Raw genomic sequence first — 17006 nt, forward strand, 5'->3', positions numbered from 1 at the left:
AGGCATAAGTACAATATTAAAACCAACATGTACTTATGCCTATTAGGACCCCTGATGAAGATTATACGAAACACGGACCGTGTTGGGTCCCTTGCCTGGCAAAAGGTTTTTAATCAATGATTTACTTGTTATAAATAAAGTCTGCCTGCATCGTGTACCAAGTCTGCAGTTTTTGGTTTGTTTGTTCTGGATTGTTGTTTACTGCAGACAGTTGGACCTTTGGTTTTTCCTTTTTGGTTTGGTTTGCTGAAAATATTCCATCAACAGTGTGTGTGTGTGTGTGTTGGTGGGGGGAGCAGGGAGAGAATAATCTGGATTAGTTATTGCTACATTAATTTTACTAGTGTAACCCCAAATTCAAGTGTCCTGCATAGGCAACTGTCTAGTACTTGTCCTGTTGAGTGGGAACTGGGCACACAAATGTATTGATTTTGGGACCAAAGCTGGGACTGGCTCATGCTACAAGGTCAAATAAGCATTTCAGACTTTTAACACTTTTTAGTGGTGTACCCAGGAGGGTGGGAACCTGGGGCGGTCTACTCCCTCCTTCACCCTGGGAGGGTGCATGGAGCAATCTTAGGGTTGTGGCCTGCTTGCATGCCATCGGCTCTGCTGGTCCCTGGCACCAAAACAGGCGAGGGTAGGTGGAGCCAACGGCTGTGTATAGGTGGACAGCAGCCCCATGACTAGACAATGGAAGTAAAACCCAGATGTCTCAATCTGTTCTCCTTTTTCTGGAGCCTTATGGTAAACCTACTGATGACCACTCAAACACCTGCCCCTCACCTTCTCACCCTTGGTATGCTACTGCACTTCTCCACTAAATCCAAAGTTGTTCTGAACCAGAATTTACTTAATCCAAAGTCACATAGTTATAATAAAGTTATGACAGAGTTATGACAGAGGAAGCTAGAACTTTCTGGGATGTGTGTATATAGATAAGAACATAAGAAGTGCCATCTCCGGAACAGACCCTAGGTCCATCAAGTCCGGCGATCCTCACATGTGGAGGCCCTGCCAGGTGTACCCTTGCATAGTTTTAGTCCCCATATCACTCTAAGCTTCTCATAAGGAGATGTGCATCTAGCTTACCCTTACCTATGTCACCTTATGCCACTCATAAGGAGATGTATATCTAACTTACCCTTAAACCCTAGAATGGTGGATTCTGCAATTACCTCTTCTGGGAGAGCATTCCAGGTATCCACCACTCGTTGCGTGAAGCAGAACTTCCTGATATTTGTCCTGAACTTGTCCCCCCTTAGCTTCAGTCCATGTCCTCTTGTCTGTGTCACATTGGACATTGTAAATAATTTTTTATCCTGCTCTATTTTGTCGATTCCTTTCAGTATTTTGAAAGTCTCGATCATATCCCCTCGCAGTCTCCTCTTCTCAAGGGAGAACAATCCCAGTCTCTTAAGTCATTCCTCATATTCCAAGTTCTCCATGCCCTTTATTAGCTTCGTTGCTCGTCTCTGCACCCTCTCGAGTATTTTTAAATCCTTCTTTAGGTATGGAGACCAATGTTGGACGCAGTATTCCAAGTGTGGTCTGACCATCGCTCTATAAAGCGGTAGTATTACTTTCTCCGATCTACTCGTGATTCCCTTCTTTATCATGCCTAGCATTCTATTTGCGTTCATCGCTGCCACCGCGCATTGCACCGAAGGCTTCAGGGTCCTATCGATTAATACGCCCAGGTCCCTTTCCTGTTCGGTTTTTCCCAGAGTTGCACCTGACACACTATACTTGTGTTCCTTATTTTTTCTGCCTAAGTGCATCACTTTGCATTTTTCCACATTAAACTTCATCTGCCATTTATCTGCCCAATTCTCCAATTGGCTCAAGTTGCTCTGGAGTTCCTCACTATCCTTCTGCGATTTGATTGCCTGGCATAGCTTTGTGTCATCTGCAAACTTGATGATCTCACTGGATGTTCCATCCTTCAGGTCATTTATGAAAATATTAAATAAGATGGGCCCAAGTACCGAGCCCTGGGGCACACCGCTAGTCACAGTCTCCCAACCTTCTTAAGAGGTTTGTAAATATAGTGTACCTAGTTGAAATAGTAACCTAGTATTATATGTGAACATATGTAAGATGGATGATTGGTATAAACATGTGAATATAAGCAGGATAATTGATATGCTGGTATTGATTATGATATAAATGTGTGCATATAAGTAGGCCGATTGATATGGCATAATTATGCCAGTATTAAAAACTCTTTATTGTAACACCTCTACAGAAGCTCATGTAAACCGCTCTGAATTGACTCCTCCAGTCATTAGTAGGAGTATAGAAGCTTTCAATAAATAATATAAGCAGATACCAAACAGAACTTTGCAGCAAAATATATACAAAAGTTTTTCCAGTAACCCACTCCTGTTTTTCAGCAATGCGGCACTACATTAACCCTTTATCCTACCATTGAGGGTGGCAGGGGTCAAACTAGAGAATGATACTGGGAAAAAATTTATCCCCATCTCCGCCTGTCCCCGTCCCCTTGAGCTCAGCCCCATCCCCGTCCTGTCCGCGCAAGTTCAGTCCCCATCCCCGTCCCGTAAGAGCCATGAGTGGTCCGACATTCAGAGTGTAAAGTTGATTCAAATCTGCAGGGATCTTTATACCTAGGTAAGTGAATGAATCAGATGCCCACCTTAATGGAAACTCACCCCCCCCCCATTTGCCCCCCCCTCCGGGGCCAGGGGCAATACCATGGATTTTTGTGAGTTTAAGGTCAAGCAAGAATACATACTAAACTCATCTAAGAGTTCCACAGGTGTCTCATTTATAGAATTTTCTACTGTTGACAATCCAAAAGAAAGTGAGTTTTTTAAATATATCCTTGAAGTGCTGAATCAATATTATTATTAACTTTTAATGTTTAATACTCAGTCTGATCAAGCAGGTCAAAGTGGTTTACAAAATGTTTAGTAAGCTTGAAATCTTTTGGTGGCTCTCATGAGAGCTTTCTCATGTTCACACTGTGGCCCTTTATATGAAAGAGGTTGGAGACCATTGCATTATAGCATACTAGCATAACCCAACATCAGCATGCCTGTGAAGGGTTTTTGATTAATTCTTGGGGTAAATCTGTGCATAGATCTGGGTGTCATTGTAGACAATAAGTTGAAATCTTCCGCCCAATGTGCAGCGGTGGCCAAAAAAGCAAACAGGATGCTGGGATTTATTAAAAAAGGGATGGTTAACAAAACTAAGAATTTCATAGTGCCCCTGTATCGCTCCATGGTGCGACCTCATTTGGAGTATTGCGTTCAATTCTGGTTTCCTTATCTCAAAAAAGATATAGTGGCGCTAGAAAAGATTCAAAGAAGAGCAACCAAGATAGTAAAGGGGATGGAACTCATCTCGTATGAGGAAAGACTAAAACGGTTAGGGCTCTTCAGCTTGGAAAAGAGACGGCTGAGGGGAGATATGATTGAAGTCTACAAAATCCTGAGTGGAGTTGAACGGGTACAAGTGGATCAATTTTTCACTCCGTCAAAAAATTACAAAGACTAGGGGACACTCGATGAAGTTACAGAAAAATACTCTTAAAACCAATAGGAGGAAATTTTTTTTCACTCAGAGAATAGTTAAGCTCTGAAACACATTGTCAGAGGATGTGGTAAGAACGGATAGCGTAGCTGATTTTAAGAAAGATTTAGACAATTTCCTGGAGGAAAAGTCCATAGTCTGTTATTGAGAAAGCCATGGGGGAAGCCACTGCTTGCCCTATTTTGGTAGCATGGAATATTGCTACACCTTGGGTTTTGGCCAGGTACTAGTGACCTGGATTGGCCACCGTGAGAACAGGCTACTGGGCTTGATGGACCATTGGTCTGACCCAGTAATGCTATTCTTATGTTCTCATAAACACATTCTGAAACTGTCACATAAACATTTATTTATTTATTTATAGGACCTCAAATCTGTTCCCTCACAGGCTCAGGGAGAAAAATTACTCTCTGTTCACACTCAGCAGTCTGGTTCAACAACATAATTCTTTATATCTCATAAGGTTCACCCAAGTCCCCAAACACTCCTTTAGTCAATGAGTGCCAGGCTCCAAACCCCGGCTGCAACATCTATTCAATATATATAATTTTGTTCACCTTAACTACACTGATATTCACTGTCTCTCTTTCTCACTCTCCACTCCTTCTCAGGCTTTGTCTCCTTCCTGGAAGTTTTTCTCTCTCTCTGTCTCAATTACTTGAGGCTTCACTGTTTCCCAGAGCTTCTCCTCTGCCCATAGCTAGGGAAGCTAGGGAAGCTTGCTCTCTCCAGAGACATCTCATCTCTGTATCTCTCTCTTGGAAGTCGCAATCCCAGGGACCTCGCTGAATGATTCCAGTCTGGGGCACAAGTACTCCTCCCTGCCTGAGTCCCATCCCTTTGACGCAGCAGGACTGCATCCCTTTGCTAACGGATCTTAGCATTGAGCTGCAAAGCTCAGGGCATTCTGGGTCAGGTAGTTTCCCCAGATTTATCTGATTCCCCCTGCTGCCCAATGATATAACTGTAGTCTTATGAGGGAAAACTCCTTAATCCTTCAGCTCAACCATAATAGGGTGAGCATCTACTACCATATCCATTATAGGGTGAGCACCTACAACCGCCAGGGTCCCCTTCTCCAAAGGTAGAGGGTAAGATACTCCCAGGGCACCTAGGACCTTAGCCACTATTAGGAATCTTCAAGATAACCACAGGGCCACAACCCCATCTGCCACACTCCACGCATACTCAAGTGAATAGGGCATGGTAAGCACACCAGCCATTGGGCCCCATCATGCCAATGGCCTTGCAATTTGGAAACTGAATCATCCATACTTTTCTTGGAACTCTCCTCCTTGGGTATCAGGCCTTCCCAGATTCTCTGCTGTCTTGGTTTTCAATTGAGCATGTAGCCAACCATTCTGTCTCTGGACCCATTCTCTCTCCTTCTCCAGTTGTTCCTCTGTGTAGCTGATGGTGATCTCTAAGGCTTGGAGCTCCTCAAGTCTTACTGGTATTCCTGCTGTTGCTGGGTCCCTCCCTAGGAACTGGTCACTCAGTTCTTTTATCACTCCAGACTTCTGGACTGGGGCTTTCCTGAGCTCAGCATTCTCTGTCTCCATGCTCTACAAAATGCTTTCACTCTCTCTTATTTTACATGTTTGAATTTTCAACTGGTCTTCCATTATTACCTGTTGTCCCTGGAGGACTTTCTTCTCCCCCTTCAATAGGAGCACACACTCAGCCGCTGACTGCTGGACTTCTAATCAATTTTCAATAAAGCGGTTAGCCACCTCTATTTCAGTAGTCAGGTCCTGTGGTGGGTTTTGAACCCATGCTGGTAGACTCATTGGTTCCTTTTCCCTTCTTGGACTTTTTAGGCATTGACTCTGGAACACTCCAGGGTTCACAACTTGCTTCCCTCTGCTGGCTAGCCTCTTGACTGCTTATTGGCTGTCCACTGGCTATACTTGAGTCCGTGCCAGTCCTCCTCTGTGACTGCTTCCTGGCCCTAGTTTACTCTTTAACTCATAGAAAAAGAAAAAAAATGATGCATTTCCAGTTCTGAGTAAACATTGTTTCAGTTGTCGTGATTGGAGGTAGAGCTTCTCTTCTTAGCCCCTTTCAAAAGTAAAACAAACAAACAAAAACCACACCAATAACCCTACACTACTCTAGAGAGGTCCCAATCCCTAGTGATATATGTCAGTCTCCCTGATGCAGAGACTTCAGATTCCCAGGTTACAGCACAATATGTGAAAGATTTTTTCTGAATTCCTGGGGTAAATTTGTGCACAGATACACTGGAAGCACTCTGAAACTGCCACAAAAGCCTTTATTTATTTACAGGACCCCCAAGTCTGTTCCCTCACAGGCTCAGGGAGGAAAATTACTCTCAGTTCAAACTCAGCAGTCTGGTTCAACAACATAATTCTTTACATCTCATAAGGTTCACAGGGTCTCAACACTCCTTTGGTCAAGGAGTGCCAGCTAGGGAAACTTGATTTCTCCATAGACCTCTCATTTCTGGATATCTCTCTTGGAAGTCACAATTCCAGGGACCTCCCTGAATGATTCCAGTCTGGAGCACAAGTATTCTTCCCTGTCTGAGTCCCACTCCTCTGACTCAGCAGGGCTATATCCCTACCTTAATGGATCTCAGCACTAAGGGCATTCTGGGACAGGTAGTTTTCCTTGATTTGTCTGAGGGCCATGCTGCCCAATGGCATAACTATAGTATTAGTGAGGGTAAATCCCTTATTCTCTCACAGTGCCTTACATTTACACAACCACAATTATACCAGACTTAGACCTGGTGCACCTGGCAATCCTCCCCCCAGTGGTGAGGAATCTCTTAAATGCATTCTCCTCCTCCCCCATACCTCTTTTAGTTGTCACTGACAGTGAGCAGGGACTCCTATTTGCTGCTCACGCCAGCTGAGCTTGCTTTCTACGTTGTTGTCTCATGATATACTGTCCCTCTCCCATTCTGAGTTCCAAACAAGATCCCTAGTGTCTAGTGGACCCATCCCAACATGACTAATTCCCTTTCCATTTCAAGCCCTGAACAAGATCCCTAGTGTCTAGTGCAGTAGTTCTCAAACCTGTCCTGGGGGACCCCCAGCCAGTCAGGCTTTCAAGATATCCCTAATGAATATGCATGAGAGAGATTTGCATACTTGTTACTTCCATTATATGCACATCTCTCTCATGCATATTCATTAGGGATATCTTGAAAACCTGACTGGCTGGGGTCCCCCAGGACAAGTTTGGGAACCACTGCTCTAGTGGTACCCCTTCCTCCCTTTCACCCTGCCAGTGACAACTAGAAGAGGTATGGGGAATGCGGGAAAATTAATTTGAGAGATTCCTTCCCCTGTTCCAGTGGGGGTAGGAGAGATGCCTGCACCCAGACTGCAGCACCCCCTGCCCCCTTACTATGTGACTGACTTTAATTGTGTACATGTGGCAAGAGTGCACATAATATACACTGTTGTAAGTGGCAGCTCCTTCTACCCATCTGAAAGTCCCTTGCATTTACATGCTGATACTTACACAGCCCTTACAGAATAGTGCTTTGTTGAGTGGAGGAGTAGCTTAGTGGTTAGTACAGCAGCCTGAAAATCTGGGGAACTGGGTGCAATTCCCACTGCAGGAGCTTGTGACTCTAGTCAAGTTACCTAACTTTCCATCTGTAGGAATACCACACAGGAAACACACACACGCAGTCTTAGAGTCGAGAAGGAGGCGCTGCCAGGGGTTAGCTCCAAGTCCCTTTTTATTATGCTTCTAAGCTAATGACATCATAGTAACTCCCTCGTTTACACATCTCATGATTGGTGAGTACAAAGGTACATGCTTTTACATTGGTGGATACAAAGAAAGATAAATGCTTATACATCGTGATCACCCTCCCTATACCTCGTGCTTTTACCTCGTGATCATCCTCCAACTCAGCATTTAGACAAAGGCCTGATTAACACGTGGACAGAGCCTGAGTCTTTGCACATATGCAGTGCCTGTCAGCTGATGTCCTTTCCAAATAAGGACAGCTCAAATAAGATAAGCATGTGACAGTCCAAAGGTTATAATGCATACTCCTTAAGCTATCTTAATTAGCCTTAAGCTCAGGGCCTGCACGTAGGCAAAGTCTGATTGTTGCCCATATAAGGGATAAGGGTAAACCTGTGTCAGGTTAATATGTGATAAGGGTCTTGTGACAAAATGCTAGCATTTTCCTTTACTTAGAATGGCTGCATGGCAATTAGGGAGAGGAATGGGAATAATTCATAATTCTTTCACAGGGGCTTATAATTCTTACTCAGGTCCTAGATCCGCACACAGGGCCTAGATCAGTATGCAGACCTGGCATGGTTCAGAACTGCCTGTGTGCTGACCTTGCCTTAATTCTGATGCCCTGGATCAGAACTTATCAGACCTCCATCCCTACATCCATCGCCCCAAGTACCTATATAAAATATGTAAACTGGTAGCATTATAGAAATAATTAATAATAGTAGTAGTAGTAGTAGTAGTAGTAGTAGTAGTAAATTGCCTTGATTGTAATCACAAAAAGGGAGTATATCAGGTCCCATCTCCCTTTCCTTTGTTTGCACTTAAGTGAACACTTATCCAAGAAAGTTCTGGTATTGTCTACATTTATGCACACACGTGACACATAAATGCAAGTGTGCAGTTATACAATTGCCTTTCACAAGCCTATCTATATTTGTGAATGTAGTCTGTAAATGGCAGCTCCTTTAAAAAAAAGTGTCTGCTACCATGGACTGTTATTGACTAATTTTGTTTCTCTGTGTGACCACTGCAATTAAAAAAGGACCATTTCATTTCTATTTTCACCTACTAATTTTGTATGTATAGTTTCTTATTTGTGGTTGGTAGCCCTGGCAACTATAGTCTCCTGCTGTAGTTTGTGCATGCTATTCCATGAACCTCATTCCTAATAATCTGTTTTAACAGAGTTTACTTCTTTACCCACTGTTAATAAAATAGCTATCCCAGTGAAAGCTGCTGTAGGGCATCTAGAAAAAGAAAATAACTTAAATTAAAAAAAAACAACTTTTTTGTACTTTAATCTACATTGTGGCTGATTCACCATGACTTTATTTCAGAATTAAGTACAGTATTTTATTATATCTAACATATGCAAAACAAATGTATCACTATTTTAATTAATGTTTTCATAGATTTGGTTCAACATACAACACAACAATGCCCCAATGTCTGTAAATTTTGACACCTCAAAAGAAACATTTTGGAAACCATTACTTACAAGTAGTTGGCAGCGCATAAAGCAACCTACAATGCAGGTAAGATATCTGATCTATTGCTCAGTAATTCTATTACTGTAGAGTTTAAAAAGGATTCTTGTTACAGCATTTGCATTATATTACTCAGTTTGGTAGGAGTGATTTATTAGATCAAGTTTCTTGGTACAAGAGGTGGGGAGGAGATACTAGTTACAATAATTTATACTGTAAGCGTGTTCTTGTTTACTATGTGGACTGAAGCAAACCTCACAGAACTTCCACTCAACTGTTCCTCTCATTTGATCCAAAAAGACCTAGACTGCCTGTCACCAAGAGAACAGTCTCTACATAACTCGTGGACTAAACCTTGTGCTATGCTTGGGCTGGGCTGACACTAGAAGGTTGTGTCACAACACATAAAGTTAGGACTATGGCAACTTCAGTAGCTCATCTGTGTTACATTCCCGTTGAAGATATCTGTACAGCAGCCACTTGGTCTTCAGTTCATACCTTCACATTACCATATTTCCCCATGTATAGGCTACCCCTTTGTATAGGCCGCAGGAAACGCCTATTCTTGTTTTAAAACTCCTAGATAAGCTGCCCCATTGTGGTTACTTATTCTATACTGGGTAAAGGTCTGTGTTCTGCATGTGTAAAAGAGATATGGTTTTCTGTTAGCATTCTCTGCACGATTGATCTGTTCTAATCTGGTTTGCTTAAATTTCCAATAGGTTTAGTGATCTTCTAATGCTCACAGCAGTGTTTGTGGTATAGTCTTTTCCTAGGTAGATGCTTGTGAGACTTCTGGAATTCATTGCCTGAGAATGTGATGAAATCAGTTAGCTTATCAGGGTTTACAAAAGGTTTGGATAATTTCCTAAAAGAGAAATCCATAGGCCATCATTGAGATGGCTTGGGGAAATCCACTGCTTGTTCCTAGGATAAGCAGCATAAAATCTGTTTTACTACTTGGGATCTAGCTAGGTACTTGGGACCTGGGTTGGCCACTGTTGGAAACAGGACTTGATGGACCTTCAGTCTGTCCCAGTATGTCTATCCTTATGTTCTTATGATATGTTGGAATAGCTCTGTAGGTCCCGAGTGACATTTGTAGTGTTTTGTATTACTTCACACTATGCCTGGTATTGGACTTGGATTTAGATCACACTTTCTCAGTAAGGGCTCAAAGCATGTTACATTCGTGTACAGTAGATCTTTTCATGTCCCTGGAGGGCTTAAAATTTTTAAGTTTTATATCTGTGGCAATGGAGGATTAATCTCAAGCAACATCGGTGGGTTTTGAGCTCTGGCCTTCCTGGTTCTCAGTCTGCTGCTCTAACTATGTTTGGTAACTCGTCAGCAAACTAAAGCTTAGTGGAGCTGAAGCCTGGTGGCCCTATGGCAACCTACCAAAACATTGCTGGGTATATTATTTTATGGTTGTTAGTAGCCTCAATTTCTGTTAGAGTATTGCTGAACATTACTGTTCATGTGACTAACAGGAAGACGCCTGACTGGGGAGCTAGGGCTGACAGAGAAAAGTGTTAAAGTACCTGCATACTCGTATGCCCAGAATACTGCAAATACTATTCTGTTCAATATATTGTTTTTCTATCCATTATTTAGAATTTTTTGACACATAATTCCCTGGAGTGTATACAGTGTACATAATATCAGAAGTATTGCAAGAGGCAGCTGTTAGACAATGAAGGGGTTCTTCTCTACTTTGTTCATAAGAACTTCTACTTGCCCCCTTTTTTAAGAGAGGTGCTCATACAGGGGGGAACAGTGTTCTTGTTAAGATGCACTAGACATCCAGTATCTGAATTTTACTGAGTAGCTATAAACTACAGGTGAATAAGTAGAGAAAGTATACAGAGTATGACTCATGGAATTCTTGCCAACTTCCCTGCGAATGTGTGTGTGTGTGTGTGTGTGAAGTATCTGAAGAAATTCTCACAAGGTAAGGTAATAGAAAGGTTTTGCTCATGTCAACTCAGTTCTTTCCTCACGAAGAAAATTTTTGCTCACATCTACTTCATCCTTAGAGGGAACATTGGCTATGAGGAACGGAAAAGGTTGTGCAGAACCATTATGTGCATTGGAAGCTAAAATACTTTGACACAAAACCTTTTAGAACTGGTTTAGTGCCAATTATTAAAGGCACGGTACATTTAGAACATCAGGGCCTGAGAGAGTGCCCGAATGGGAAATTTACAAAAGGACATGTAAATATGGATAAATTCACATGCTTCTACTCAGTGGCATGGCTAGGGTGGTTGGTGCCTGGGGTAGTGGTGCCCAGCATTGGTACACCATGTGCCCCCACTCTTCCCTGCTGCTTGAGCATCCCCCACCCTCCGTGCCTCTTGAAATGATTGCTAGCACAAGCAGCATCTTCCACCTGCTGCTTGCACTGGCCTCGGCTCCCTTCTGACGTCATGTCTGGTCCTATGACCAGGAAATGATATCAGAAGGGAGCCAAGGATAGCCTGAGCAGCAGATAGAAGATGCTGCTCATTCCAGTGAACAGCGATACAGCGGCATGATGACTTCCTTCGTCCTGGTTGTGATACCCTTTTTGATGATGCCCAGCATTCTGTTTGCTTTCTTTGAGGCTGTCGCACACTGCGCTGATTGTTTCAATATTGTGTCCACCATCACCCCCAGGTCTCTTTCACGGTTGCTCACCCCTAGCAATATTCCCCCCATTTTGTAGATGAACATCGGGTTCTTTTTCCCTACATGCATGACCTTGCATTTCTCTACGTTAAAACTCATTTGCCACTTTTTTGCCCATTCTTCCAGTCTCGTTAGGTCCCTTTGCAGGTCTTCACAGTCTTCCGTGCTTCTAACCCTGCTGCAGAGTTTGGTGTCATCAGCAAATTTGATAACCTCACATTTGATAACCTCACATTTGATAACCCCGTCTCCAGGTCGTCAATAAATATATTGAACAGGAGAGGTCCCAGCACCGACCCCTGTGGAACTCCGCTCGTGACCCATTGCCAGTCTGAGTATTGGCCCTTTACTCCAACCCTCTGTTTCCTGCCTGCCAAGACCAGTGTTCCCGCTAAGCTGCGCTGGGGTGCGCTGGCGCACAAAATATTACCTCGCAGCGCACAAGTTTCTCGTCACAGCGCACACAGTGTAGAGCACAGTTCTTCAACCGCCGGTCCGCAAACAAAATCTTGCCGGTCCGCGAAGGATTCGGTCCCCGCCGCAACGAAAGGCCGGCGTCAGCTGACTTGCAACTTCCTGTTGCAGTCGCTGTGCCGGGACTCCTGCCTTCGCCGGGACTCCTGCCTTCCACTGCGTTTGCCTCCTGCCTTGTCTCCGCACCTCCAGACCAGCAGCGGCAGCTGTGTATGCTTTTAACTTCGGCACAGAGCTGCCCCTAATCAATAGTTTAGCGCGGTTTCATAAGGCAGCCTCAGGGCCTTTGCTAGGCCGGCCCACATCGCATCATCGAAGCGGGCCGGCTATCAAAGGCCCCGAGGCTGCCTCATGAAACCGCGCTAAACTATTGATTAGGGGCAGCTCTGTGCCGAAGTTAAAAGCATACAGAGCTGCCGCTGCTGGTCTGAACTCTTGGGCCGCTGAAGGAGGGCAAAAAGCAGCTATCCTGGAGGTTTCCCTTCCTCTCGCCTTTACAGGTTCCTTTTTTCCACCTTTTTTTTTTTTCCTTCAAACGGCAACGGGCCCCAGCATCGACATCAATCAAGTAAGTTCCACTGTCAATCAAGCGGTTCTACTCGGCCAAAGCTTCCCCTGTGACATGAGCCACCCTCAGGGGAAAGAAAGTGACCCACAAAGGTGAGGGGAAGGGGGGCAGATGATGGAAGTTGGGGGGGGGGGGGGAGAGAGAGAGAGAGAGAGAAGGGGCAGATGATGGAATGGAGGAGATGAGAGAGAGAGAGAAGGGGACAGATGATGGAAGTGAGAAGAAGGGAGAGAGAGCAGAAGGCAGATGGATGTCAGTTGAGAAGGGAGAGCAGATGCTGAATGGAAGTGGGGAAAGAACACATACTGGATGGAAGGAGGAGATAAATAAAGGGGGAAGAAAATAGTAAGATAATGGAGGGGTGAGGGAAAGGGGTGACAAGCTGTGTGTAGACACAGTGAAAAGAGGGAAACGGGACTAAATAGTAAGAAAGAATTTAATTTAGATGGAGGCAGAAAATAGAGAAGGAAGACCAGAGAAGAAAAGGGAAGAGAGAGCAGAGAATGATCAGATCTGAGTGGAGGAAATGAGAAGAGAGATATGCTAAAAACCACAGGGGGGAGGGAAGGATAGAGATGCCAGACCATGAGGGGAACAGAAGGAAGATAATGGATGCTAGACCAAATTGGGGGGTGGGGGGGGGGCAGGAGGAGAGATGGCAGGGAAAGACAGACAGTGAATGGAAGGGGCAGATGCTGGACTGAAGAGACAGAGAAGGTTATCATGCTGCTGTACCGGGCCATGGTACGCCCTCACCTGGAGTACTGCGTCCAGCACTGGTACTTTAAGAAGGACACGGTACTACTCGAAAGGATCCAGAGAAGAGCAACTAAAATGGTTAAGGGGCTGGAGGAGTTGCCGTACAGCGAAAGATTAGAGAAACTGGGCCTCTTCTCCCTTGAGCAGAGGAGATTGAGAGGGGACATGATAGAAACATTCAAGGTACTGAAGGGAATAGACTTAGTAGCTAAGGCAGGGAGAACGAGAGGGCACTCTCTAAAGTTGAAAGGGGATAGATTCCATACAAACGTAAGGAAGTTCTGTGGTAGAAAGCAACATATTTATTTGGCTCATAACTTGCTGGCGCCCGATATTTTTAGCTCACAGTGAAAAAAGTTTGCTCACAACACCCGCCCGCTTAGAGGGAACACTGCTGCCAACCAGTGTTTGATCCATCAGTAGATATCCCCTTGCACCCCATGGTTCCACAGCTTTTTAAGTAGCCGTTCGTGAGGTACCTTGTTGAAGGCTTTTTGGAAGTCAAGGTAGATGATGTCTATGGATTCCCCCTTATCCATCTGGCTGTTTATTCCCTCAAAGAAGTACAGCAAGTTCGTGAGGCACGACCTTCCCTTGCAGAAGCCATGCTGGCTCGCCTTCAGTTGTCCATTGTTTTCTATGTGTGGGAATATAAATTTTGAAATGTGTACTGAATCTGTTTAGGAGGTATAAGGGATGGGTTTCAAAAAATGGAAACACATCAAAACGACCGAAGCATGGAAAAAACATAAAGACGAACAGAAGAAATGTCACAAGGCGGTGAGGGATGCCAAAAAGGACTATGAAGAAAAAATAGCGCAAGAGGCCAAGAACTTCAAGCCCTTCTTTAGATACGTGAAAGGGAAAAAACCCGCAAAAGAGGCGGTGGGACCCCTGGACGACCAGGGAAGAAAAGGGTACATTAAGGAAGATAAACAAATTGCGGACAAACTAAATTCCTTCTTTGCGTCTGTCTTTACGGAGGAGGATACTGCAAAAATACCAGAGGCAATGAAAGTGTTTAATGGAGTAATAGAAGACAGCCTCACCACAGTTGAAGTGGAGTTGGACCAGATATACTACCAGATCGACAAACTTAAAAGTGACAAATCCCCTGGACCGGATGGAATTCATCCGAGAGTCTTAAAAGAATTGAAGATTGAAATCGGAGAGTTATTGCAAAAACTCACCAATCTGACAATCAGAACTGGACAGATACCAGATGACTGGAAGATAGCGAATGTCACGCCAATTTTCAAGAAAGGATCGAGAGGAGAACCGGGCAACTACAGACCAGTGAGCCTTACGTCTGTCCCTGGAAAGATGGTTGAAGCACTGATCAAGGATAGCATAGTCCGGCACTTAGATACACACGACTTGCTGAAACCCAGTCAACATGGGTTCAGGAAAGGGAAATCATGTTTAACGAATTTGCTTCAATTTTTTGAGACCGTGAACAAGCAAATTGATAGTGGAATGCCGGTGGACATAATTTATTTGGACTTCCAGAAAGCATTCGACAAAGTTCCGCATGAAAGACTTCTCAGGAAACTACAAAGCCATGGAATAGAGGGAGATATACAAAGGTGGATAGGCAAATGGCTGGAAAACAGGAAGCAGAGAGTGGGCATAAATGGGAAGTTCTCAGACTGGGAGAAAGTGACTAGTGGTGTGCCCCAGGGCTCGGTACTTGGGCCGATTCTATTTAATATATATATCAATGACCTGGAAGGCGGAATATCCAGTGAGATCATTAAGTTTGCAGACGACACAAAGCTATGCCGGGAAATCAGATCGCAGGAAGATAGCGAGGAACTCCAGAGCGACTTGTATCAGCTAGAGAAATGGGCAGAGCAATGGCAGATGAAGTTCAACGTGGAGAAATGCAAAGTAATGCATTTAGGTAGTAAGAATAAGGAACACGAGTATAGAATGTCAGGAGCAACTCTGGGTAAGAGCGAACAAGAAAAGGACCTGGGTGTACTGATAGATAGGACCCTGAAGCCGTCGGCACAATGTGCGGCAGCGGCAAAGAAAGCAAACAGAATGTTGGGCATGATAAAGAAAGGAATCACGAGTAGATCGGAGAAAGTCATAATGCCGCTTTATAGAGCAATGGTCAGACCACACTTGGAGTACTGTGTACAACATTGGTCTCCCAACCTAAAGAAGGATATAAAACTGCTGGAGAGGGTGCAGAGACGAGCAACGAAACTAATAAGAGGTATGGAGAAATTGGAATATGAGGAACGACTCAAGAAACTAGGATTGTTCTCCCTTGAGAAGAGGAGGCTGCGAGGGGACATGATAGAGACGTTCAAAATACTGAAAGACATCGATAAAATAGAGCAGAAAAACAAATTATTTACATTGTCCAATGTGACACGGACAAGAGGACATGGTTTGAAGCTAAGGGGTGACAAGTCCAGGACAAATGTCAGGAAGTTCTGCTTTACGCAGCGAGTGGTGGACGCATGGAATGCTCTTCCACAGGAGGTTATTAAGGAATCCACTGTGCTAGGATTCAAAGGCAAATTAGATGCACATCTCCTTATGAGAGGCATAGAGGGATATGGGTGATTAGAACAATCTGGTGTATACCTGACTGGGGCCTCCGCGTGTGCGGATCGCCGGACTCGATGGACCATGGGTCTGATCCGGAGATGGCAATTCTTATGTTCTTATGTTCTTATGTGAGTCTAGCCTGTAGGGAGGGGCACTGACCAAGATAGAGTGAGAGGGATCCTAATGGGGGGAGGAAGTAGGGGCAAAGCAAGTTTGAGCAGGAGGAAATAGAGCAGAGAACCTATAGAATGGAGGAGTGGAGTATGTATGGGAAGGGGGAATATTAAGCAGGAGTTTTCACAATTGCAACATAAGTTTAGTCTTAATAAATCGCAATATTTTAGATGGTTGCAATTGAAGCAGGCCATTCAGGTAGGGTTCCCTGAATGGAAAAATCTCATTAATTATCATAGTTTGGAATTCTTATGCTTTCAGATGGATTCAATGGATCACAGAGCTGCACAGTGGTATAAATTAATATCTGGATTTGTAAACAAAAAACCAAAAAATGGTCTTAGAGACATTTGGAGCATTGAGATAAAGCATCAAATTAATGCATCTCAATGGCCACGACTTTGGACTTGGAGGTTAAGATGTATGGTGTCAGCATCTATGAGACAAACATGCTTTTTTCTTTTACAAAGAGCTTTTTGGACCCCTGTTCATTTGCAAAAAAATAGATAGTCCTAAGTCTAATAGATGTTGGCACTGTCATCTTGAAGCTGGGACGTTAGATCATCTTTTATTCTATTGTCCATTTATTTTATCATTTTGGAAATCAATTTGGCCTCAAATTAATAGGATGTTAGAAAATCCTTGACATATGATACTATTTTATTTGGAACAACTATGAGAGCAAGAAGTCAAATCTCATCAGATAACAACAAGCTTTTGTTTATTTTAACTGGAATAGCAATACAACAAATAACATACAATTGGAAAACATATGACAAGTTAAATTATAATTTTTGGTGGAATTCTGTTTGTCATATATACAAAATGGAGCTCACAATAGCAACGCAAAAAGGTTATATTAGTAAATTTCAGAAAATCTGGGGACCGTTAACAGATTTTTGTAATGAATGATTAACTTTTCCCATGTTAAGGTATTTAAATAGGGGGGAAAAGGGTGGGTTTTACTTGTTGTTATTATATAATACATGAGTATTTCAATAATTTCACAG

The 17006-nt window shown here is 43.6% G+C and overlaps 1 protein-coding gene across 4 annotated transcripts in view; it reads left to right on the forward strand.

Moving 5' to 3' along the window:
- Nucleotides 1–17006, forward strand: part of CC2D2B (coiled-coil and C2 domain containing 2B) — a 212163-nt gene that overhangs the window by 175043 nt on the left and 20114 nt on the right. For all 4 annotated transcript variants that reach the window (XM_033943399.1, XM_033943396.1, XM_033943398.1 and 1 more), the window contains one exon: nucleotides 8709–8831. In XM_033943399.1, coding sequence (XP_033799290.1) covers nucleotides 8709–8831 — 123 coding nt within the window. The remainder of the gene's footprint in view (nucleotides 1–8708; nucleotides 8832–17006) is intronic.

The sequence above is a fragment of the Geotrypetes seraphini genome, chromosome 4 (genome assembly GCF_902459505.1).
Source record: "Geotrypetes seraphini chromosome 4, aGeoSer1.1, whole genome shotgun sequence".
Classification (NCBI taxonomy): Eukaryota; Metazoa; Chordata; class Amphibia; order Gymnophiona; family Dermophiidae; genus Geotrypetes; species Geotrypetes seraphini.